The 26708-nt window shown below is 41.3% G+C and overlaps 1 protein-coding gene across 4 annotated transcripts in view; it reads left to right on the top strand.

The window, feature by feature from the left end:
* The first annotated feature begins 212 nt into the window (after window positions 1–212).
* The window catches only part of LOC119651071 (leucine carboxyl methyltransferase 1), a 60533-nt gene continuing 34037 nt past the window's right edge, over window positions 213–26708 (top strand). The window contains exons 1-2 of one of the 4 annotated variants that reach the window (XM_038054410.1): window positions 213–354; window positions 496–718. In XM_038054410.1, coding sequence (XP_037910338.1) covers window positions 506–718 — 213 coding nt within the window. In that variant the 5' untranslated portion in view covers window positions 213–354; window positions 496–505. Of the gene's footprint in view, window positions 420–495; window positions 719–26708 lie in introns of all 4 variants that reach the window. The other 3 variants (XM_038054409.1, XM_038054408.1, XM_038054407.1) reach the window with 3 other exon arrangements.

Genomic DNA, 26708 nt, shown 5'->3' with positions numbered 1-26708 from the left:
TCGATTTTGATTCCACGACACTAGTTAAAGGTTAACTCATATTACATACAATAAGATAAAGCATTTCCTTAATAATTATTTCCCCAACATTTCGTTTTCGCAAATGAACGTTAGCAAGCAAACCAAACGTCATTCACCGCGCTCGTCGTCGTGGGCTTTGCGAGGTTTACGATTCTCAAACGCGACTCTACCAAAATGCTTGCGAGCGCCTAACCACATGCCCTTGGATTTCTGCTCATCCTCGTGAATTGATAAAATTTATCAGTACTAAAGGGGACTGTCAAGTTGACAACACAAATGCCAAAACTTATCGAAGAGACGACTCGGGGTATTTAACTCTGAGGCTTCATTCCGGTTAGAAGTAAAAGTAGATAGGTTTTGAAAGTTTGTAGTACGTAGATCTTATAGGGATTAGTTGTGTAAGCTGATATAAATTCGTGCACACCCAGTTAATTGCTTTATGAATATATGCTTCCTGCATTTCTCGCTTTTTAGAAGACCACAAATGGATCCGCCATTTCATCCTTGCGACGAAGCTGTGATCGCTACCAACGATGACGCAAGTGACTGCAAACGCAGCGCTGTTCGTTTAGGATACTGGAAGGATGAATATATTGGATACTTTGTTCGAAACCAGGATCGAAAAGCACCCGAAATAAATCGAGGATACTTTGCTAGAGTTAAGGGCGTAGAGATGTGCGTGGAGAAGTTCCTTAAGGTGAGTTGACGCCCGTTGTGGGCGACTTGCAGCTTAATTTTATGACCCAGCCTTACTACCGGCTCACTGCAGCGAAATAGATAATAAGCCGGAAACCGGAAGCTCTGCGCTTAGGGTATGAAAGGTTTTGTGTTGTTATGAAAAAGTATTTAAGTGCATATTTGTTCTAGTTGTACCTAGCTCGTAATGTATCTGTATTTAGTGTGTCAGGCTACCCCTTTAGGAAGATGCTGATATTCAATGCCTTAGATTGCATTGAATTTGCACAAAACAGTCTACTTTGACCTATAATAACTTTGCTATTAATGGCAGGATATTTATCAAAATATCGTGCTCTATATAAAACCTATTACAGCAAAAAAAAAGTGTCAATAGCAGCCATGGTTTCTGAAAAAAGTGTATGTGACAAACAGACAGTAAATTAATTTTAATGCACAAAACCTTAAAAAACTGAAGAACCATTGCGGATTTTCGTCACACCCGTCATAAAATACTATGCTTCGAGCATTAAAAGCATTCTACAACTGGACAAGAAATTGGATCTGTAACGGTACGGTACAAATCATTACACAACGACCAAATAATAACAATCGTTAGCGCTGTGTTAGAGCACTTCATTCAAGACCGTAACTGTACACTACAGTACAGTGTAGAAGGCAATGTGGTCCGTATTGCGTTCGCCCGAGGTAATCAGCCACAGCTGAGTCGACTGGTATCCGATATCCAGTCACAATAACAAATCCCTCTGCCACCAATGAGATTTGAACCGCGAGCTTCCGATACGGCAGCCCAGCGCTCCAACCACACAAGTCATCCGGACTCAAGTAAATTGTGTATGATTTTAAAAATTAGCCTGTAGGAAAACGCAGCAAACACAATTTAGCATAGTATCCACCCTTCGTAAACTCCCCTGAAATTTCTCAGACTACGCCAATGCCAATAATGTGCCCAAACAGTAATTCCACTTGGGCGTGAAATTGATCTTTTAACGAAATGTGCTCACAATCAGCCAAATTCGGTTAAAACGAGGAAAAAATATGTTTCTTTTGCCATTATTTGGAAGGTGTGGAAAATTCACCATAATGCATTATACTTTATTAGGTAAAATTACTTCATATTTCCATGTAGTATGCCGACACTTAGAAAATTAATTTAGAGACACTCTTCATAGAGTAGCCCTTAAAAATTGTTCGAGCCGTGGTTATGGTTGCATTGTTAATTGCATCGCGGAAGTCGACCATCCTTTAAGTATTGGCCTCAGATTGATGTTCGAGGTGGAATTCCGAAACAGCAATCGCGAGCGAAGTGACTCAGATTCGTGGGTATCATAATTATGCACCTTCTACTATTCACTATAAGCCTCACGAGAAAGTCAAAAATAAGAGTAATCATTTTAACTGGCAATCCTGCAGCAGCAGGAAAATCGGTTGCATTGCATCGCATCGAGAGCCTATATGCAGCGCTATGTTGGGCTGTAATTTTGGGATGGTAGTATTACCTTGAGAGGATGTGATCCAGTGCGAAGGTGAAAGGTTGCAGTTACTATCAGAATTCAGAACGAGGTGTTTGACGGAGAAAGAGATGTGTCATGTGACTGCTGAGGGGTAATGAATCTAGGGTTCTAAAGAAGTCGATCATCCCTCGCAAGAACTATCAAAATCGCGGAGTCACGCCATCAAGAGATATAATATATAGTCAGAATGCAATGTTGTCCTACGCCAAATATGACAGAAAGATTGAAGCTGCTCTGATAAAAGCATGTTAGGGGTTACGTTGTTGAATTGGGGCCTGGTGTGAAGTAAAACGTGGTGTGATATTTTTCCGGCGACCTCGCAGCTCAAAGGGAATTAGTGGGTTTGAACTCCCAATATGTGAACTATCTGTTGTCACTCCCGGATTCAACACCCGAACGGGTATCTGGTCCGTACGCAGATTAAATTTTTCATTTGATATTGTTTCAGGTTCTAATTTACTCGAGTACTCCGATGACATAATATAAACCTGAGCTATCTAATAAAAGTTTGTAGCTTTCGAATAACAGTTGCGGCCATATGAATTTAGTGCGAAACGGACTCTTACAGTTAAGCAACGCCAACAAGTGCTAAGGCAGCCTCACACTACCATGAAAATGAATAAAGACGTTTTTTTTTTATTACTTTTCCGACATTAAACATATATTTCTTTGGTACCAGTTTATATACTCGGGCTGTATCCATTTTTGACACTCACGAAGCACGTGTCATTGGTTCTCAACTCAATATCAAGTGCAGCATTTTCGGTAAAAAAAATTTACTTTTTGCCCTTCTCTATCGAATTCACTTAGTCATTGTCATTCTGCCGGAACACGTTGTTGATGGGCGTACGTCGGGTACGAGTAGTGTTCCACATGATGCAATATTCGCAGGGTTTAAATTACAGTCGACATGTCTCCAATGTCTTAGATCTGAGTCAGATTGGATTTAGTTCACTCGGTTGGTTACAAAACCTTCCATTCAGAAGTTGCATTCTAAAACCAGTGTAGAACAATTGTAGAGTCGGTCCTATAATATGGTCTAATTTGGGACGATCCACGTGCCTGCAGAATACTATTGATCAGTTCATTTTACAAACCCGCTACACATAGCTTAAGAAGGCACGGTATTGATTGTATTTTTAAAGAACCACCCTTGATTTGGGTGTGAGGAATCTGAAAATGAATTTTCGTTGTGGCTTCCATTTGCGTACGCAAATGATCGCTGCATAAATATTTTCAGATGCGTTTGCAAAATCGGTGGATTTGGATGGCTTAACCATCGAGGGATTGAAATCTCCTCCAATGTTGATAATTGGGTCCCCAACCTTCAATAATTGTTGGATAATATTTTTACGATAAAGGTGCAAGGCTGCAATCATTCTACTGGCTTAAGTATATCAAATAGTATTTGTCGTTTAGTTAGAAAATCGTTGTTCAGTGGCTCAATGCATACGATAAATGAGAATGAATTGCTTAAAGAATGCCATCGCAACCAAAATGTCTTTATATTGTTTAACTCATGAATGCTTAGTAGTGCTTTATTTTTCCGATCAAAAGGACAGAAGAGCATCGCCATTGGCTGTCCATTTTTGCAATTTGAAATCTCCTTTTTGAAATGCAGTTACGGGATGTTGCTGGAGAGTTTTGAATTGATCGATAGTTGCTCTGCCGATTAGTACAGTCTCTGTTCATTGAATTAGGACCAGTCAATTTTTCTTATAATTTGAAAATTTTATCTGTGGCATTATAAAAATGCGGGTTATTGCGCTGTAAATATAACGATAATAAAAGCAATAAACCTATCAGTAAAATTCCACACCTATTAATCCTGATCCGGGAGTTTTATTACCTGATCTCCCTTCTACCTGTTCTTTAAGATTTTCATTCGCAAATATTAGGAGAGTAATTATCGGTTATTTATTGAAGAGTTGTGTGAAGTTGTTTGGAGGTAGAGAAAAGTTGTGATTTTAAAGAAAAAAGTGTTAAATTTGAAAATGTGTGTAATTCGGTAAAATTTTAAGATTGGAAGGTGCGGGGCCTTTAGTCCTGAAAGAAGCAGTGCGATAGTGGCTTTATTAAGGGCCAACATATTTTGGTTTCGAATCGCAGATATCGCAAGGAGGAAACAGTTTCCCATCCAACAGTGAGCATAATCAATAGGATGGACAATGGAGGACAATTCCGCAACAAACGGTTAAATTGCCGCGGTAAAAGGAAAACGACTCCTCGGATGGATCGCAGAATCATTGCACAGGCTTGTGCTTCAGAAACTTCAATAAATAAACATAAAATTAAATGACGTTTAGGAGAAGGCATTACGAAGAAAATTTAAGATCGGAAACTGGCAAAAAAAGCCAACGCTAACCACCAAAATGACGAAAGAGAGGCTGGAGTTTGCAAGGCGCTATCGGCATTATACCGCTTAAGATTGGAAAAAGGTAATAGTCCTTTGATTTGAATATTGATCTTTATTTTTTCTCAAAAGAGATATTTAAAGAAAAAAGGTTTTTTTTTTGTTTCATTTAGGTAGTTTTTAGCGACGAATGTAGCCTGCAAGCGGTTACAGAGATATTTGAAGAAAACCATCAGGACGATACAATGAAGGTTGCCTCTCGACCACGATAAAAAATTCACCAGCAACGCCCGCCAACCAAACGGTTATTACCGCATTGCTACAAAATGTTTACATATATACAAGAATTTATATGTTTTTATCATTAATAAAATAATAGAGAACGCAAAAATATTTTTTATTTTGGGTTTGAATTAGGAGGTAGTTGGGGAAGAAGGGGACAGTTGGTCCCCGAAATACGTATTTGTACATTACCAAATGCTTCTAGCCAATAAAAAGGGAAATATCTTTAAAGGCAAATCTTTCATTTTTAAGGTTTTGTTTGCAAAACAAAACCTTATTAAAATCGGTTCAATGTCTGTCTGACCGTCTGTCTGTCACAGGCACTTTTCTCAGAAACGGCTATATCTATTGATACGAAATTTGGTGAGAAGGTGGGACCGGTGGACCCGCAGACATGCAGTGAGTGATATCCTCCTACGTTGAGATTTAGGGAAGGTCCCCATACATGTAAAATTAGGGCGTACATTTTTTTTCACCAATTAGTACTTTTCGAAGCCGGTCTTAGTTTTGAGATTTATTAAAAAGGCGGGGAGGGGGAGGAGTGTGAAGTGATGATTTCTTTAACGGACCCATTCTCAGAAACTACCCAACTGAAAAATCTGAAAAAATTCATGAAGTTGCCTCTATATGGTGCCCAAGCCTCAAAATACTCTCCATATCGATATCTGTTCAAATTAAGTTAATAATAGTATATTACCATATTTTTGGGAAAATTGAGTAAAAGCCCCCTTAAGTTTATTTCAGAATTATAAAAGTTGGTAGTAGTATAAAATATAATATGAAGCATATTATCTGCAAGTTTGGTCAAAATCATACCATTAGTAATAAAGTTACAGTAGCTCAAAGTTGTCTTTACCGTGCAAATTTACAACCCGAAGTACTAAATCTGACATGCTAAATGCATATTCTTAACGGGCTACGTACAAATGGAGTAGAACACACTCAAATATACTCACAGGAGAGGCGAACAAAACCGTTCATACCTGAAGCGCCCAGCTTCCGTTTCCCGACTTGTTATGGTTTTGTGTGAAACAAAACCTTACTAGAATCGAGTCGATGTCTGTCTGTCACACCCGATTTATTCGAAAATGGCTGAACCGATTGTGGCAAAAGTTTGTGAGAGCATGTGTCCTGTGGATCCCTTTACATACAGCAAGTGGCGCCATTTTGTGTTAAGTTTAACGGGGGCTCCCCATACCTGCGAAAGGAGGTTGCAGGAGTAACTGGCTCCATAATTGATATTGGATGAAACGTAGGGGAATGAGGGCTGAAAATATGACCCTCAAAAAGTGGAACAGGTATCGTTTTCAGACCCTATTCAACCAAAAGATCTGAAAAAAATCATAGTGGTGTATTTAAAGGAAATCTAGGCCTCAAAATACATCATGCTTCAATATCTGCATAAATAAAGTTAATAATGGTATATTAGCATATTTTAGAAATTTAGCCGGAAACCCCCCATAAGTTCTTGCTAAAAGTACAAAATATAACATAACATAAGGCATAACTTTGGAAAGTTTGAAGGAAATGCAACTATTATTAACAAAGTTATCGAAGGCGAAACTTTTAGATTTTGTGTGAATTTCATGCATTCTAAAACGTGTAAGACGTAATCATACCATATCAATTCGCCAATACCAAAACAAAGTAAGCTCACATGAAGGGGAAGTCGCATCGAAAAATTTTAATTATGTATGTATTTATATGCATATGTAAATGAAACTTTGGAGTAGTGTCTAATTCAGATAGATATATTTGTACATTGAACAAGCGGTATTCGATATACGTACTTGATATGTATACTTTTATGCACGAAGTAAATCGGAAGTAGGTGTATACAAGCATGTATAAGTATAGTATTCTAGGCAATATATTTACCTCTGTAATATATACGTATTTTTTGTATTCTGAAAATAATATGAAGGAATATTTTGGGTGGAAAAATTTAAGTAGAAAGTTTCTCATATAAGATGAAAACAAAACCTTTACCTCCGAAGCGCCAGCTTGCGGTATTCCGACTTGTTTCTTTTATATCTCATTTCAACAAAAACATTTGAAAGAAAACTGAACTTTGGTAAAAACATTAGTGGTCCTAATGTGATAAACAGGGACTGTACATCGGCCACATAAAAATTGTGTTTAATTGATCGCCGTGGAAAATAGAGCTTTCCGTCGTCTGCAAGTTGAAAATAGAATACTGGCGGTTCCATTCGTAAATATTGTGTGTGTAAATATTGGTTTGGGGGAAAAGTAATGTCGTATTTATGATCGAATTTTAGCGCTTTATTTAACATACTTAGAATTATCCGATTTCAGTGAAATATACGCCGTTTTGTTTGCAAACTTGTTGCCATTTAGAAGACAACTTCATTATCCCCCCCCCCCCCCCCCCCCCCTTATATGCAAAAAACTTAGACAGGCACTTTTCGCAAGCCTCTTTTGAGGCCAACTTAGTAGCACCAAAAGCGTTTTGCATGGACCGCAAGAGATGGTAATCACTTGGTGCCAGGTCCGGACTATACGGTGGGTGCGATAGGACATCCCATCCGAGCTCCCGTAGCTTCTGGCGGGTCATCAAAGATGTGTGAGACCGAGCGATGTCCTGGTGGAACAGAACACCATTCCTATTGACTAATCCTGGCCGCTTCTGGTCAATCAAATGGTCGAGTTGCTCACAGTAGAGGACCGAATTGAGAGTCTGGCCATATTTGAGCAGCTCATAGTGGATGACTCCCTTCCTATCCCACCAAACACACAGCAAAACCTTCCTGGCCGTCAATCCAGGCTTGGCGATAGTTTGGGTCGGCTCCTTGCGCTTCGATCACGATCTTTTTCGCTTGAGATTTTCGTAGGTGATCCACTTTTCATCACCATCCGCTTCAAAAGTGGGTCGAATTCGTTCGGTTTCAGTAGTGCATCGCAGACGTTGACTCGGTCCAAGGGACTTTTTTCCATCAACTCTTGTGGCACCCAAACATCCAGCTTTTTTCGAATCCAATCTTCTGCAAATAGTTCCAAACGATTTTATGGTCTTTACCCAGTTCCTGGCCAATTGAGCGAATGCTCACATGCCGGTCTACTTGGATGATTTCGGCGATTTTATCAGTTTCTACGACGATTCGACATCCATTACACCAGGACGAAATCGATCGAACCAACGCTGTGCTGTGCGAATCGTTACAGTATCGGACCCATAAACCTCACAAAGTTTTTTGGCGGCCTTCGTTGCATTTTTACCTCTCAGGTAGTAAAAATGTAAAATATGACGAATTTCTTGCTTCTGCTCCATGTTTGACGCGCTATAACTTGAGACTGAAACGTACGATTATAAAACTGTCAAAGAGACACCTGTAGCCCAGATTGTCGTCTTCAAATCGCCGTATAGTATGACCCGATCCGATAAGTACAACACAAGACATGGTTAAGTGTCGCCATCTATTGACAAAATACGACATGTTTCCCCAACCTAATATATAGTGTTTTATCGCCTCTCAGGAATGATTTTCCTACAGAATCGGTTGGTAATATTGTTCTTCAGAGGCTATAATATATATTTTCTCTATGCCTGCCTCATATTTGTACGTCTTTCATTTCATCAGAATGTGGATTAGGTTGTTTTGAATTTTTGGATCGATTATGAGTATTGTTGAGCGATTACCCAGAAATCGTTGGGTGGGATGCGTTGAATCCTACTCTTAGCTTTGCCGTTGTACTTTCTTCCTTTTATACAGCTAGCAACTCATGAGTGAGTCGACTCGAATACGACACTCAGTCAATTCATGTGAGTGAAGCCGTCCCAAAAGAGGCGGTTCGACTCAAAAGAGTCGCCGAAATCGAATCGCTTCGATTGGAGGAACCAACATTACTGCATATCACACAGAACAAATTAGCGGCACGATAAGCATACTACATATCCAACTCAGCAAAATGTAGGATGTGACTCGACTCAAATGTGCCAGTTGGTTCATTCATGTTAGTGATCAGAAAAGAGGCGAATCGCCACATGAGAGTCGACGATATCCTCCAATTGAATATTGATATTGGGTGGCCAGTTAATGTGTGTACAAAGTTTTACAAATGTATTCTGTATTGCATATGGGAAAGTATTGTATTCATGAATGTTCACACTATAATTTTATGCTTTGCACATTTGCTTAACGAAACGATTGATCCAATAATGCATTTTTAAAGTACCTGCATATGCATATAAGTACGTATATTTTATTATTTAGCTCCATTCGAGATGTTTTTTTGTAATTGAATTGAATTGAATTGAACTTTCTTTGATGGCAAAATGGCACATTTTTATTGTGGACTTAACTTATCTGTGATTTTTTGTTATGGGTTTCTTTTAAGGGATTTCGTGTGACACAAACCTTATTAAAATCCATTCAATATCTGCTTGTTTTTCTGTCTATCTGTCACACACATTCGATTTACTCAGAAATGGCTGAACCCATTGTTAGGAAATTTGGTGAAAAGATGTGGTATATTAACCCATTTACATATAGCATGTGGCAGAGTTGGGCAAAATCATAAACGTGATTATGATTGCGATTATAATCAGAAACAAGCGCGATTTTCTGATTAAACGATTGTAATTATTATCACAGGACATGATTACGATTGCAATCATGTAATCATGAAATCCTAATCACCGTAATCGTAATCATGGAATCATATGAAATCACCGTTGTTACCATTACGCTTGATGCTGTTTCTGCTTTGTGCAGGTTTACAAATATTTTAACTAACAACAATTTAGTGGATTTGATACAATGGGCAAAGTAAATAATAATTGGTTTTAGGTTGCTGATCAAGTTTTGCATTGGTGATTTATGCAAATTGGAATCAGAACTGCTGACATAAGATGAATCCGTTTTGAAAACAACTTAGTTTCTGTTTGTCTGTTTTCGATCACCAATTGAAAGGTTTTGTAATTTCTCTATGAATTGTGTAAAATTAACATGGATATTTCTGAACTGGGCAATATTGGAAAATTTGGATATTTGGGAAGGAATGTTGAAGCAATGTTGCCGCCTTTGTTTGTATGAGGATGTCGTGTACAGGGTTCACCATCATCAACGTCGCAACAACCGGTATTCAGTCTGGACCTGCCTGAATAAGGAACTTCAGACATCCGGTTTTGCGCCGAGGTCCATCAATTCTATATCCCTAAAAGCTATCTGGCGTCCCGGCATACGCCTTCGTTCCATCTCAGGCAGAGTCTGGCTCGTCTTCTTTTTCTACCGTAGATATTGCCCTTATAGACTTTTCGTGTTGGATTATCCTCATCCATACGGATTAAGTGACCCGCTCATCGCAACTTATTGGGCCGGATTTTATCCACAATGTTCATGGTATCGCTCATAGGTTTCTTCTTTGTGTAGGCTACGGAATCGTCCATCCATCGGAGGATTCTTCTCTTAAACGCGGCCAAGAGTTCGCAATCTTTCTTGCTAAAAATCCACGTCTCCGAGGAATACATGAGAACTGGCAAGTTCATTGTCTTGTACAGTAAAAGCTTTGATCCTATGGTGAGACGTTTCGAGCGGAACAGTGTATGTAACCTAAAATAGGCTCTGTTGGCTGCCAACAACCATTCGCGAACTTCATCCTCATAGCTGTTATCGGTTGTGATTTTTAAGAGAATTTATCAATGATCTCAAAGTTGTAGTCTCCTATGTTTATTCTTCCCGTTTGACCAGTGCGGTTTGATGTAGTTGGCTGGTTGGTTTTTGGTGCTGACGTTGCAACCATATATTTTGTCTTGCCTTGGTTGATGTGCAGCCCAAGATGTTGCACCGCCTGCTCGATCTGGATGCAGGCAGTTTGTACGGCTCGAGTCGTTCTTCCCATGATGTCGATATCGTCAGCATAGGCCAGTAGTTTGATAAATTTAAAGAGGATCGTACCTCTTACTTTTACATCAGCCTCTCTACCTTTACATCTACCTCTCTACCTTTACATCAGCATCACGGATTACTTTCTCGAGGGCCAGGTTAAAGAGGACGCATGATAGGGCATCCCCTTGTCGTAGACCGTTGTTGATGTCGAATGGTCTTGAAAGTGATCCTGCTGCTTTTATCTGACCTCGCACATTGGTCAGGGTCAGCCTAGTTAGTCTTATTAATTTCGTCGGGATACCAAATTGTCTCATGGCCGTGTACAGTTTTACGGTGGCTATGCTATCATAGGCAGCTTTAAAGTCGATGAATAGATGGTGCAACTGTTGTCCATATTCCAACAGTTTTCCCATCGCATGCCGCACAGAGAAAATCTGATCTGTTGCTGATTTGCCTGGAGTGAAGCCTGTTTGGTATGGGCCAATGATGTTCTGGGCGTATGGGGCTATCCGGCCTAGCAAGATAGTGGAGAATATCTTATAGATGGTACTCAGCAACGTGATACCTCTATAATTGCTGCACTGTGTGATATCTCCCTTTTTATGTATGAGACAGATAATGCCTCGTTGCCAATCGTCAGGCATTGATTCGCTGTCCCATACCTTGAGAACAAGTTGATGAACCATTTGGTGTAACTGGTCGCCTCCATATTTAACCAATTCGGCTGTAATTCCATCGGCTCCTGGCGACTTATGATTTTTTAGCCGATGAATTGCACGGACTGTTTCTCCGAAACTTGGTGGTGGAAGTATTTGTCTGCCGTTCTCAGTTGGCGGAACCTCCAACTCGCCGATGTTCTGGTTGTTAAGCAGTTCATCAAAGTACTCAACCCATCGCTCCAACATATCCATTCTGTCGGAAATCAGATTTCCCTCTTTGTCTCGGCAGGATGAGCATCGAGGTGTGTAAGGCTGAATCTGCTGACTTGTTGGTAAAACTTGCGCGCCTGGTGCGGTTGCTCCGTGTACTGTTCGAGTTCACACACCTGTTGGTTCTCCAAGGCTTTCTTTTTCCACCTGTGAAGTCGCTTTTCCGCTCGTCGGAGTTCGTGATAAGTTTCTGCGCATGCCCGCGTCCTTTGAGAATGCAACATTACTCGGTATGCGGCATTCTTCCGTTCTGTTGCTATCTAATATTCATCATTGAACCAGCCGTTCCGAATTTTTTTGCAGCTGGGCCAACTATGTTTGTGGCCGTATTTATGATAACGTTCTTCAGGTGATTGAATATCATTTGTTGATGCATCATCTTCAGGAACTCTGTTGACTGCGGTTATTACGGCATCTATTTCCTCCTTATAAGTATTGCGGGGGCTGGGCAGTGAATGGCTTCAGTGTTATTTCTCATCTGATTATCAGAGGAGATTCTGGGTGGTGCTGTCATTCGAGCCCGAAACACCATGTCAACGAAATAGTGATCCGAGTCTATATTGGCCCCACTATATGTTCTGACTTTCATCAAGGTTGAGAGGTGGCGGCGTTCGATCAACATGTGGTTAATTTGGTTAAAAGCGGTCCCGTCTGAAGAGGTCCATGTTTGTTATTGTACCGCTTTCCGCGCAAACCAGGTACTTCCAACAACCATTTCATGTGACACTGCTAATTGACTAATCCGCAATCCGTTATAATTTGTACTTTTATGTAAGTTATGGAAGCCAACGTATCGCCTGAATACGGGCTCCGTCTCTACTCGACTGTTAAAATCCTCAAGTATGATTTTGATATCCTGGGACAGGCTTCGAGGGTTCTTTCTGCTGCCTCATACAAGGTATCCATCCTTCTCCGACTCTGCAGTCTCCTTTGTAGGGGCGTAAACATTAATGTGGCTTATATTTCTAAATTCGCTTATGTTTTCAAAGCCGATAACAGCAGGTTTGATTTTTTGGCTGAGTAAGAAACCTACTTCGAGCACATGGTTTACTGGATAGCCACTATAGTATATGGTGTAGTGGCTCTTCTCCAGGAAACCTGTCCCTGTCCAACGCATCTCCTGTAATGCTGTTACATCAGCCCTATATTAGGACAGGGAATCGGCATTTCCATACCTGCACAAGGAGCAAACGTTGCGCATGAGAAAATACGCAAATTGTTATTTCGTTGTCGTTGCCGGGTTCGTCGTTGTGTTGTCAGTCCAGTCCAGATCCAACTCCTAATCTAGAGGACCAGTTGGTACAGTTTGTCCCGTTTTTAGTGGCGGGAGACTTGCCTTCATCTTTCTCCGTCTGCAGCTTTTCGTTAAGAAAGAGCTCCCAGCGGCCACTATGAGGAGGTGTAGATAGTGTTTGGTAGTAGAGCCGCTGGCGTTGGTTCAGCAGGCGTTTCCCAGGTTTTATGCTCCATCGTGATTACCAATTCACGTTTCGCCCTGGGATCTATAGTACCCTTTGATCACCATGATTGCGGTGATATTTCTATTTTTTTCAGCTGCAATAGTCTCAATTCAGAAACATATATACATGTGCATTCTGTCAGTGGTATTGTTAAATTTATATGCTCATATGTACGTATTTTATGACAATTTTGTTAAAAATTTGATTGGGTAAAAGTTGATAGCTCAATGTTAGTCAGAAATGAGGAATTAATTTTTAAATTATTGGTCATTAGTGGAATGATCTCAATTGACTAATAGTAAGTTGCACGAAAATCTGTTACTAAAGGATTTGGTCAGTGGTTCTGGCTGACAACTAACAACTATGTAGATATTGAGGATGTCGTGAACAGAGTTGCCGTCTTAAAACAATCATATTATTGTAGGTGGAGTGGTTGTGCCTAGCGGTTGGTTTTCGTCTGAAAGGACAGGGCTGCCGCTCTCGATTCCTTGGGGTGTACATTTTGGAGAAAAGTCTTGCCGTTCGGGGATTTTTGGCGAAGTGAAATCCCAAAAAGCCGAGTTTCCACAAGGTCAATGCTGCGATTTTCGATGATGAGCCGCCCAGTATTTCGTGTAGACAATGCTCAAACGGCAATCCCTTTTCAGTATATATGACCTACAAAATTCAGAGCGGTAGCCCTAACTTTCCCAGTGGAAACCTGTTCGTGGGCGCAACGATGCCATCTAAACAATATAGGAAGATGCCAGCCCTGTCAATCAATTCCAATAACACAACGGCGCCAACACTGCCCAAAACATCAGCCATTAACAACTGAATTAATTACCATATTAGTCAAATAATGAGGTAATTATCATATTAATTAAATACTGCACAACATTACCAATAATAATAATCGTTGGCACAACAATCCATATTGGCTCAGGGCGTTGAAGTGTGTTAGAGCACTTTATTCAAGACCGTAACGGTACACTACAGAACACTGTAGGAGGCAATGTGGGCAGCATTACGCCACCACTACCACCAATACCAATATTGCTTTAAAAAATCTGTCGCAGTACGGAACGCATGTGCGTGGATTCGCCCTGTCGACGATCGTCGCACACAGGATATTTAGGCACTGAGCGAGAATTTTATGTTTGTTTAGACTGTTAACGAGAGTTTTATGGGCATCTTCATCGTTGGTAAACATTTTTTATAAATGCTCAAACACAAAATGATGATACTGCTTGGCTTGCCGGTACGTGGATAGTGCTTTCAGTTCAACTAGCGGCCGGGTGTATTGCGGGCTCTTCTGGCGCAAGTGAGAGGCTGAACTGAAAGTGGTAACATCTTTAGATCCGTATGCCTCAGATAGGACCCTATAGGATCTTATAAAAATGGTTTAATTATTATTATTTATTATTAGTACAAACATATATTTATACGCATTTCAATTCACTGTTTCGGCTTACTGTAAACACGCTCGTAGATATGTATACGCCTACAAACTACAAAGTGCAAGCAATCACTCACGCTACTCATATAGATGACCTCAAATGGGGTTAAGGTCGATTGCTCTCAATTTGTGGGCCTCTACATAGAAACATATCTACGAGCGCGTCCGTAGCAAGCCGAAATGGTGAATTCGAATACGCACAAGTATAGCAATATTCTCAATTCAGAAACATCCATATATATATATAGTGCCCGACAAAAAAAGTGTTCGCACTGCGAGTGTGAAAAAAAATTCAAGTTCAAAGGGGTTTTTCGGGTTTATCATGAAGCTGAAGAATAAAGTTGTGCTTCATGTGATTGCATGTGAAGTTCTTGTTATTTACAAAAACAGAAGTTCTATTTAAAGAATATGGTGGAAAGGAAAGTTGAAGTTCTGAGGGAAAAGGTACGTTCGTTGAAGATTTGTGTGTTAATAGTAGAGTACAAAAAAACGTGGAAAATAAACACATACACAAACAATTTGTTAAGCGATTTTTTTTAATGAAAGTAGATAAATGAAGGTATCTATAAATGTCAAATTAGAAGAAATTAATTTACGCTTTTTTTTATTTTCGGTCTTTAATATTTCGTATGACCGCCTTTCGCCCTAATCACCTCTGCAATTCGTGCGGGCATCGATTATTATAAATTTTAAATAAAATCGTCCGGAATTTCATTAAGCCATGTCTTTTCTAGATTTGCTTTGGTCCTTATCGATCTTTGTTGCAGTCGCCGCTTCATGAGCGCCCATAAGTTCTCTATGGGGTTCAAATCTGGACTGTTTCCTGACCATGGCAGCGAGTGTATGCCAGGCTCCTCATTCCCAGATGTTACCTGTGAATAAGAACGGTATTGAGGATAAAACAAATGAAAAATTTGACGCGGGAAAAATTTCGTTTACTTACAGTACGAGCTCTATTATACGGAGCCGAATCGTCCTGAAACATTATTTCATCAAAATGCTCATGCAATGCTTCTACCCTCTGAACAACGCAATCATCGATAACTTTTTTGTAATTTTCCGCTTAGAAATGAAAAACTGCCGATTCCTTTGGATGTTATGCATTCCCACATCATTACTGAGAGAGAATGTGCAGTTCGTGCAACACACTGAGGGTCAAATCTCTCTGTCTGGGACTGTCAGATCCCAGCAAATTGAATTTCGATTCATCAGAGAACACAACTCGCCTCCAATCGTCCACAGTCCAGTCAAGTCATTCCAATGCTCAAATCAGCCTTTTTTCGAGCATAGCCTTCGTTAAAATCGGCTTTTTTGCTGATTTTCGAGCTGAGTCTTAATTCATTCAATCGTCGCTGCACCGTTCTCATATTAACTGACACATTTTCCCTTTCCAGCAATTCAGTACGTAATTGAGGAGCAGTTGCAAATCTATCTCGCATGGATGCTCGTTCTAATGACCGCCTGGTCCGGGGAGTAATCATTTGCTTTCCCGCTCCCTTGTTTTCGTCGCAGACTGCCATCTTTGGCATACTTTTAAAAAAAAAAATTATAATACTTGCCTCAGAACAATTGGTTTTTTCCCTATTTCCCTATTACTATCACCTCGTTCCCGCAAAACCAGAATACGCGTCTTTTCCTCAACACTTAACTTTTTCCTTCCTGACATTTTTTTCACACAAAATTAAGGGTTTCACTCTCTCTCTTTCAAAATCTCCAAGCAAACTGATACTGAACTAAATCTAAATATGACAATCCTTTTAAAACACCAACATTTAACTTTGAATCCCAAAACAGACATCATTGGGCGAGACTAACTGTTGTTTAGACGTAATTAATAAGGTGGAATCATAAAAGTGTTTAGTGCCAACATTTTTTTGCCGGGCACTGTATATATAGTGTATTTCGTAAGTGACAATTGTCGTGAAGTATCGTTCAGATGGAAAAATTTGTCTGACATAGACTCACTCACAAAGATACGCAGACATTTGCCTGTCACAAGCGCAAATGCTTGTCTATTACAGAGGTTTGTCTGAAACGAATAAATGGTTATTTGAGGCAGGCACATTTGTCTAATAATGTTTTTAATACGTGTATCCTGCTAACACACCAGGTAATATTTCGCTGGGCTGTGCCGTTCGAAGGGGGCGTTAGCCTCAAATGTACTAAATTAAATCATCCTAAAGATTTAAATAACATACCAAAAGCAACCTATTAAATAATGCTTCAAACCAATCCCAGAAATTTTTCATCTGTAGTAGCTCGATGTTTCCCGGGGTGTCCCCGCTCTACAATAGATAACCCCCTTCCCCCTAGCTAAACTACATTTCTTATAACTACTTTCACTTCACTTTTACTGTTGCGAATAATGAAGTTTCAATCATAATTGTCAGTTACAAGGACATTATGCAGAACACTACCCCTCCACACTGTAAAAAGACCCAAACGTGACCCAAGCGTCCCTATTCGCGGGTAAATTTCAGGGCAACTCGCCCGCCGAGCCATATAATTGGATCCATGTTTATTGTCCGTCTCTTTTGTCAGACCGTTAGGGGTTTAAGAGTTTTCAATTTATCTGCGCTGGCGCATCTGCCATCTGTATATCCGAAAGCTGGCTGACGATGGCATATTAAACTCCGAGCTTCCCGAAGGGTACTCCACCTTCCGCTCTGACAGGGACCGGGATGCATCTCGTAAGTCCACCGGCGGTGGGGTCCTAATTGCAATAAAAGATACACTTCCCACCGAACTCGTCTTCTCTTCTCTTGGCTTTCCTTTTGATTGTCTTGCTCTTCGTGTCTCCCCGCCCAACTTCCTCCCGTTCATTGTATCTTGTGTATATGTCCCCTGTGCTTGCCCTTTTTACCTATATGAAGAATTGTTTGACAGTTTGTCTGAACTCCTTACTGTCAGATTCCCTTCCCTCTCTTTCTTCCTTTGCGGAGATTTTAACCTCCCCATGCCCCACTGGCCTCTCCCATTCTTCTCTTCCACTTTCTTCCTTTATGAACAGTTGCTCTGCCCTGAATTTCAATACCATCAAAAATTCCTTGGGCCACATTCTCGATCTGGCCCCGATGCGCTTCCTAACCTCTTCCTCCTTAATTGTAGAAAACGCATTTCCTTCCCCCTGAGTATAATCTACAACAAAAGTTTTGATGAATGCTGAAGTGGCCCTTATCATCCCTATCCTTAAGAGCGGAAACCCTTCTCTTGCTGTGAACCCCGCCAAGGGTCTATACTTGGCCCGCTACTCTTGCTGTTTTATGCAGACGACCTTAAATTGTTTGCCTTTGTTTCGTCTCCGTTGGAAGGTGCCCTCTTACAGTCCAACCTTGATAATTTAGTCCGTTGGTGCTCGGTCAACAAGCTAACACTGAATGTCAACAAGTGCCATTGAATTTGTTATTCGCTTAAACTTTCCTCAACATCCTTTTCCTATTCTCTCAGTGGACAACCCCTTTCCCTACTAACCTCCTTCAAAGACCTGGATGTAATATTCGATGATAAACTTCGTTTCAATTCCCACTTCGTTGACATTACCAATAATGCTTCCAAAATGTCTGGTTTTATCCTACGTTCCTTCTCCGACTTTTCCTCAATCCATCCCTCCTTAACACTCTTCAATTTCCTTGTCAGAACATCCTTGAATATTGCTGTGTAGTCTGGTCTCCCTTCCGCATTCGTGACTGCCGCGCTCTTGAGGTTGTTCGTTGTTATTCGTCACGACTCCGCATCCTCAATCTCCCCTACAGCAACGCCGTATCTTTCTTGATATGTGGGCTCTTTTCAAACTCTGCAATTGTCTGATGGACTGCTCCGCCAACTCGGATGTTACTTTCCGTATCGCCTCGTCTCATAACACGTCGTGCGGACATTTTTGATGTACCCTTCGCGAGATTTACTTCCACTCTCCGATCCCGAGGCTATGCCGGTCCTACAACGCCCTACAGCTTGGGTCCTTTGACTCTATTCCCTTCTCTAGTTTTAAGCGTAAAATAAGCACTTGCTCCTCCCTCTGAGGACAATATGTAATAAGGAATTTGTTTTCTGTGTATTGTCCTCATTAAATAAATAAATAAATAATTCTACATCGAATTTAACGGGGGTCCCCATATATGCAAAAAGGGGGTGTACATTTTTTGGTGGGGTCTCGGTTAGTACTTTCCGAAGTCGGCCTTAGTTTTGACATTTGTTGCAAAGGTGGGGAGTGGAGGAGTGTGGAAAGTGATTATCTCTTTAACGGACCGATTCTCAGAAACTGCCCCACCGAAACATTTGAAAAAAATCAAGACACTGCCACTATATGGTGCCTAGGCTCCGAAATCCACTTCATACCGATATCCGTTCAAATTAAGTGAATAGTACTATATTCCTATAAGTTTAAGTAATTCGCTGCAAAACCCCCCGACGTCATCATCGTATAAAGTGAACTCGTATGAACTGCGAGGTCCATGGGGACATTTTTAGCTAGTAAAGTTTACGAGTAGTGTCCAATAGGATAGGCATATACGAGGTATATGCACAAATATGTACATATATGTATTCTTTTGTGCACGGAGCGGAAATGCGTAAAGATGCGTTAGATCAATTTAGATGCATGTATGCATAGAGAATGCATCACATAACATTAACACGAAACTTTTATACCCGAAGCGCCCAGATTCCGGTATCCCGACTTGTTAATGTTTCGATAGGAATTTTTCCTTATAGCTGTTATAGGTGAGGTGAAAGTTGTGCTGACTCTTTTGAGGCACTCTTAAGCCGATTCAACAAATCGAATGAGACGAAAACAGTGGACGTATTGAAAATAGTCACCACAATATACAGCATGATGTGGTAAATAGTAATTATACTTGAACACATTGCTTCTTGCTTCTTCTTGTCTCTGTATTTCTATTTCTCTATCGATTTCGATGCTCAGAACAATTTTAGCAAGTAAGTTCTCGTCAACGCGAACCACATGATCATGCCATCGTATTACTGGTAATTTTTTCATGACCAGCGTAACCGCATATCGATGGCGGTTGATCTCATTTCGGATGTGATCATGGCAAATTATACCACTGGACCAACGCAGCAACTTCCCGTTTATTGCGAGACGCTGTTCATTGTCTTTTATAGTATGCCAACACTCAGGATCGTAAAGAGTGACAGGGCAGACGATACTACGGTCAATTTTCGATTTGAGATTTTGGTTGACACGTCAATCGCAAAGAACACCAGTTGTGGAACGCAAAGTTGCACTGATGCGTGAAGATGCTGATAGTATTGATTCAAGATATTTAAATGGTCCAGTCCTGGGCAGGTCAACTCCGCCATGTTATTTACATAGCATACTGGCCTCAAGCTTAGGTAAAGAAGGATTGTTTGAGGCAGCATACTTTGTACTGTACTCAGTAAAGCAAAAATAAAATGCTGAGATCCGGGGAAGGGATAAATGAAGTATAGTGGAAGCTATTTCACTATGCTAAATCTTACTTGATCTCTCTTGGTGACAGGTCCCGCGGCAGACCGACCGAACATATGCATCCAATGTCATTTAAAACTAAATGATCGTGTTGAATCATAAGCCTCGGGAAAATGCTGGAGCGTTCACGTCAGTCGACGCGTCAGGATGGACGCCGCTCCTGCGGGAAATGGGCAAGGGTTCTTTACGCATGGACGGTGTTTAAATTAAATTAAATATTGGCACCCTCACTGGAAAGACAGGAATTCGCAAGCGTCCTTATGTGAAGGCGCAATAATATCTGCGCTCTACAAGAAACCCGATGGTTTGGTGCCAAAGTTGCGACATAGAACGCGAACGTGGTATAAATGGCTACAAAATTTTTGGTAGTCCATACACGTAATATGGTGTTGGCATTGCCAGTTCAGAGAGTTTCCGTTATACTATTAAAGGAAATCGTTCTGATGACCGGCTGGTGAAGTTCATCATTATATCAGCTGATCACACTATTCACTTCTTCACTTGAATACGCACCATAGACAGGTCGATCTAATACCGAGAAAGATGCCCTCTAGCAACTTTTTGATGCAAAAACCTGTAATATGGCTGCTGATGACTACATCATCATTGCAGGAAGCATTAACGGTCATGTGGGTAAGAAGGCAGACGGCAACAGGTGCCATGGGGGAGAAGGGTTTAGAGCAAGCATTGAGGGTTGACGTGCGTATAGTCGATTTTGCAGACACCCATGATCTTGTAATTGTGAATACATGGTTCATCATTTTCCTACATTTTATAGTGGGAACAATAAAACACAAATCGACTCTATTCTCATAAGATGCCGATATTTTACCACCGTCACTGGCTGCAAAGCAGTTGCTTTCGAAATAAAGCCACCGATAAAACAGCGTGAGAAACGCGCTGTCCCGCCGCATATTAAATTTTGGCGCCTTCGTGAGAAGAAATGATATTACTTATCGATTACCAACCATTACGAATGTGGAAGAATCGTGGATCCAAGTTAAAGATACGATCCAGAAAGCACAACTCTCGGGTTCACCAAGCCCACTAATCGGTTCATCGACCGACGTATTTGGCTTTGGAACGATGATGTTCAAATACCGTGGAAAAACGCCACTGCCACAAGTTTCTTGACGATATAACGCTGGCCAATTGTGACAGTCGGGATGACGAGAGAGATATGTATCGACTTGCCAAAAGCCGAAACAAACGAATACAGGATATCGAACACTTTTGTTGGGTTAATTACAAGAACGATACTTAGCATACAGACCGTCGAGATGTGACAGATAGATGGAATTTTTCCTCCTCCGCTTCCACAACCATTACCGACATTTGGAGCAATTCTACCTGTCAGTGCCATTGAAGTCGAGGAAGCAATCAAATAAATGAAATCGGGGAAAGCAACAGGACCTGACGACATTGCACCTGAGCTCTGGAAAGCCAAGAGTTGGGAAACAACATTGTCGCTCAGTGAATTCTTCAATCAGACTATTTAGAATGGTAGAACAACATCTGACTGGCACAAAAGCACCACCGTTCCAATATGGGAAAACATAGGTAGCCCAGCCAAATGTCCAAATTTTCGTCGGATACGGTTGCTGTCCCATATCATGAAGATTTTTAAACGGATGCTTAACTACCGTATTCGCGAAATCGTTGAAATAACCGTGAATCAAGCCTGGTTTGCCAAGAACTGTGGAACTACTGAGGCAATACAGGTTGCGCGGTTATTCATGGAGAAACATCGCCCTCTTTACATTGGATTTCTTGATCTGGAGAAAACGTTTGATCATCTGCCATACGAACTGATTTAGTATCGTCTACGGCAAACCTAGCACCAAAAGAACTTGTGCGCTGGGTTCAATTGTTCTACTTATTGAAAAATGGAAATTGAATCTGAATAAAACAAAATTTTTTACGACCGATCCCCATGAAATAGGCACTATCAATAGCAAAAACCTGGTCAGAACTGCGCGGTTTAAATATATCGGGTCAATGTCATCAACCAATGGTGAACTGTGTTATGAAATTACTTTACGCAACCTGGATGTTCTTTGTGATCGATGTGTCAACGAACGTTTCAAATCTAAAATTTACCGCAATATCGTCCGCCCTGTCGTCTTTTGTGGTGTTAAGTGTTGGTCGACACCCCTTGTTCTCATCCGAAATGTGGATATTCGTGATCGATCTGGAGTTACGCCGATCGTGGAAAAATTGCGGGAGAGGCGTCTTCGATGGTATGGTCAGTTTAGTCTAAACATCGAAGTGGATGTAAGCGACCAAAAAGCCGGCCGAAACAACGGTGGCTTGATATGCTGGATGGTGACTTGAAAGCCTTGCGACTGCGTCCAGATCAGGACTTTGATTGAAAAAATTGGTGAAACTGATCAGAGAAATATAAAGGGGTTTAGCGTGAAGAGTTAATAGTTTTTTTCAGTACTTAATGCCTTTTGAATATTGAAGAAGTGCTTTTGCTTATACCTAATGACTGCCCACTCCGCTTGCGCTCCACCAAGTTCAAATAGGAGCTCCCTAACTTGATGTTATCTTGTCGTCATGGGTCGATACCACGTATCGACCATCATTCGTTCGTTAATGACCCTTTACAAGTATTTTCTCAGAAATACCGTCATCTATGCGATTAGAGGCATATCCCAAAAAGGCCGTAACTCCTGTTCTCATTCCTTGATAGTGACATGCACTGAGGATCCCAACTTCGTATTCTGGAGTAGGAGACTTTCTACGGTTTCTATTCCGTTCACGAAAAGTTGTGGAAAGATACTAGATCCCAATAAAACCGGACCATGCATCTTCATGTTGCAGCTCCGCCATGTTATTAACAAAGTATGCTGGTCCCAAGCCCAGCTAAATGAACTACTATCCTCAGTAAAACAAAAATGAAATGCTGAGATCAGGGAAAGAGATAAATAGAGTATAGTTGGAGTTATTTCACTGTGTTAAATCCTCCCTTATCTCTCTTGGTGAAATACTAGGGCGTCCACCTCAGTCGACGCGGCAGGACGGTCCCCGGTCCTGTCGAGAAATGGGCTAGGGTTCTTGACGCATGGATGGCGTCAGAAAGTAAGCAAGTTAGTCCGAACAAAACAAATACGTGTCTTCACGCTAAATGTTGGCACCCTAACTGGAAAGACCGAGGACCTCGCAAGAGCCCTTCGGAAAAGGCACATTGATATCTGCGTTCTGCAAGAAACCCGATGGTCTGATGCCAAAAGCTACGACATTGAACGCGAAGGTGGTAAAAATGGCTATAAACTTCTCTATTTTGTCAGTCCACACACTCAATATGGTGTTGGCATTGCCATTTCAGAGGGTTTCCGTGATGCCATTAAAGAAGCCGAACGATTTGACGATCGGCTGATGAAGCTCACCATTATATCAGCTGATCGCACTATTCACTTCTTCACTGCGTACGCACCACAGACAGGTCGACCTGATGCCGAGTAAGATGCCTTCTGGCAAGTTTCCGATGAAAAAACTTGTCACGTGTCTGCTGACGACAATATCAACATTGCCGGCGACCTTAATGGTCATGTGGGTGAAAACGCAGACGGCAACAGGTGCAATGAGAGAAAGGGGTTTGGAGCGCGCAAAAAGGAAGACGTGCGTATAATCGATTTGGCGGACACCCAGGACCTTGTACTTATGAATACATGGTTCATCTAACGATTACCTCATTTTCCTACATTTTATAGTGGGAACAGTAAAACGCAAATCGACTATATTCTCATAAGAGGCCGACATTTTATCACTGTCACTGATTGCAGCCGTTCCCTATATTCTGTGAATTACGCCACCGATAAAACAGCGTGAGAAACGCACTGGCCTGCGGCCCAATAAATGGTGGTGATTTCATGAGAAAAACGAAAAAATGATCTCCAGAGCGGCCTCTGCCCCTCGGGGTCACCAAGCCGGGTAAGCGTTACATCAACCAAGATACTTGGCTTTGAAATGAAGGTCTGTGAAAAGAACACCTCTACCATAAATTTCTCTACGATAAAACGAGCGAACCATTACTAAAACCTTTACGATAAACTGGACACTCGGGATGGCGAGAGAGATCTGTATCGACTTGCTTAAAGCCGTAACGAACGTACACAAGATATCGAACACTTCTGTTGCGTTAATGACAAGAACGGTGCTTTGCTTACCAACCGTCGAGCCGCAACGGATAGATGGCGAGAATACTTCGAGCAGATTTCAACTGAAGAATTTGCTCATCCTCCACTTCCACAATCATTGCCGACATTTGGAACAGTTCCATCTGTCAGTGCAACTGAAGTCGAGGAGGCAACAAAGCGAATGAAATCAGGGAAATCCACAGGACAACTTTAAATGCTCATTACTCCGTTAATGTTGAGAATTTCGAGAAACATCCTATGGTTTACGACAACACTTAGTGCACTGGTGCGCTGGGTTCAATTGCTCTACTACGATCCGAAAAGTAAAGTTCGAAGTATGGCGGGTGTATCAAAATCGCTTTGTGTCTCTGTTGGTGTTCATCAAGGAAGCGCCCTCTCACCACTCCTCTTTGTCCTTGTTATGGACACCGTCACACGGGATATCCAACGTCCAGCGCCCTACACACTGCTTTATGCAGATGATGTTTTCCTAGCATCTGATAGCAAAAATGATCTCGAGCAACTTGTTCAAAAATGGAATGATCGCCTCATGCAACACGATTGAATTTAAACAAAACTGAATTTTTGACGACCGATCCCCATGAAACGGGCACAATCACTGTCAGCGGCAGTGATCTGCCCAGAACTGAGCGATTTAAATACCTCGGGTCAACGCTATCAGCCAATGGAGAACTGCGTTATGAAATTGCTTCACGCATTAACGCAACCTGGATGAAGTGGCGTTCCACAGCTGGTGTCCTTTGTGATCGACGTATCAACGAACGTCTCAAATCTAAAATTTACCGCAATGTCGTCCGTCCAGTCGCTCTTTATGGTTCTGAGTGTTGGCCGACCATACAAGACAATGAACGGCGTCTTGTGGTAATGGAGACGAAGATGCTACGTTGGACTAGCTACGTCACACGTTTAGATCACATCCGAAATGAGGATATCCGCGATCGTTATGGGGTTGCACCGATCGTGGAAAAGTTGCGAGAGAGGCGTCTTTGATGGTATGGTCACGCAATTCGTGCAAACGAGAATTCACTTGCCAAGATTCGTCTGAACATCGAAGTCGATGGTAAACGACCAAAAGGCAGACCTAAGCAACGGTGGCTTGATACGCTGGATGGGGATTTGAAAGCCTCGAGATTGCACCCAGATCAGGCATTCGATAGAGCCAAATGGCGAAGCCGATCACGACGAGCCGACCCCGCTTGTGAACGGAACAAAGGCTGAAGAAAAAGAAGAAGTACGCAGAGTATTGTGGGTAGCGAAGTTTCATAGTCGCCCGGTCAAAAGCAAATCGTTCATCTCCGATAATAACAGAGAAACATCCTGCTTTTTTGAAAGAACTTGCTATCAAAATCTTTGGATATTCAATTCTGTGGCCTGGGAAAAGTAAAGTCAAGATATTATAGGTAAGCCAATACGGAGCTTAAAACTTACAATATATCATACATGCAAACCTCAAGCATGGCAGCTAGAATCAGTTGACGCTCCAAAGCAATCAGAACGAATAGTTTGGTATTTATTGACTAGGACATGAAAAAGAAGTATAGTGTGATTAAATATCTTTCCAATTTGATGCATCGTTTTACAGCCGTAATTGCATACCTAACATTAAAATTGAAATGGAAGTTCGAATTTAGTTAGTTTTTTATTAGGATCCGCTTACACTCCTTGTTTTACTTTTGCTGCAATCGATTACGTTCCTTTTCTTTGCCTTCCTTGTGTTATCCGTATTATGTGGGATTAAATGCTTTGGTCTTTTCATTGCTTCGTCTCATATGAGTTTGGGTGTGTGCTCTTCAACCTCCTCTTTCCCAAACCAATGTACCAACAGTATTGGTGGTTACATTGTACGCTGTACATGAGTATAATACTTTTTTTCTGCTTGAACCTAGATACGGTCATATAAAATTACTTTTTTTGTCATATTTTTTAGTACCATAATTTTCCCGCTTCCGACAACCCTGGTCAGCATGCAACCTCGCGGTCTCCTGGATCTCTCATTGAAGAAGGTTCTAGTCTCCTTTACTGATCTAATATCACAGATTTTCTTAAAACGAACCCATGGGTCTTCTACCAAAAATACAATATATGAGGATAGTCCTGCAACTTTGCCAGATAGGAAGAGGCATTGGCATGCTGCAGGTTAATTCGATTAACTTTAATGTTTGTAGCCATAAATGTAATCTAATGTGAAAGTGTTATCAGCTTGTCCTCACCTTCCGCCGAAAGTTCCGCTTTCTTGCATTCGATTTCTCTGAATATCGGCACACTTAGTTGTGTACCAACGCCCATGTCCCCATTCCCAAGAAACTTCGCCCTTTTTCGCAGTACTTTCCATTGTCTTCAACTGGGAACCTTCCCAGATTCACGAGGTCCGAGTTGCATGGATCTGTTTCGACATACCGATATTACACTAGTTGCATCCCATCACCAGCTTCCCTTTCTTCCGCTTTTCCTGGCAGAGGGGGAAGAGAAGGTTCTGACAAGCAAGTCTGTAGTCTCCTCTCTTTCCCCAGTGTCACCGACAGATCGGGGGTAGTCAGGA

Source organism: Hermetia illucens, chromosome 3 (assembly GCF_905115235.1).
Source record: "Hermetia illucens chromosome 3, iHerIll2.2.curated.20191125, whole genome shotgun sequence".
In the NCBI taxonomy this organism is placed as follows: Eukaryota; Metazoa; Arthropoda; class Insecta; order Diptera; family Stratiomyidae; genus Hermetia; species Hermetia illucens.
The sequence above is the reverse complement of the archived record's forward strand: the minus strand, read 5'-3'. Positions and strand labels throughout refer to the sequence as shown.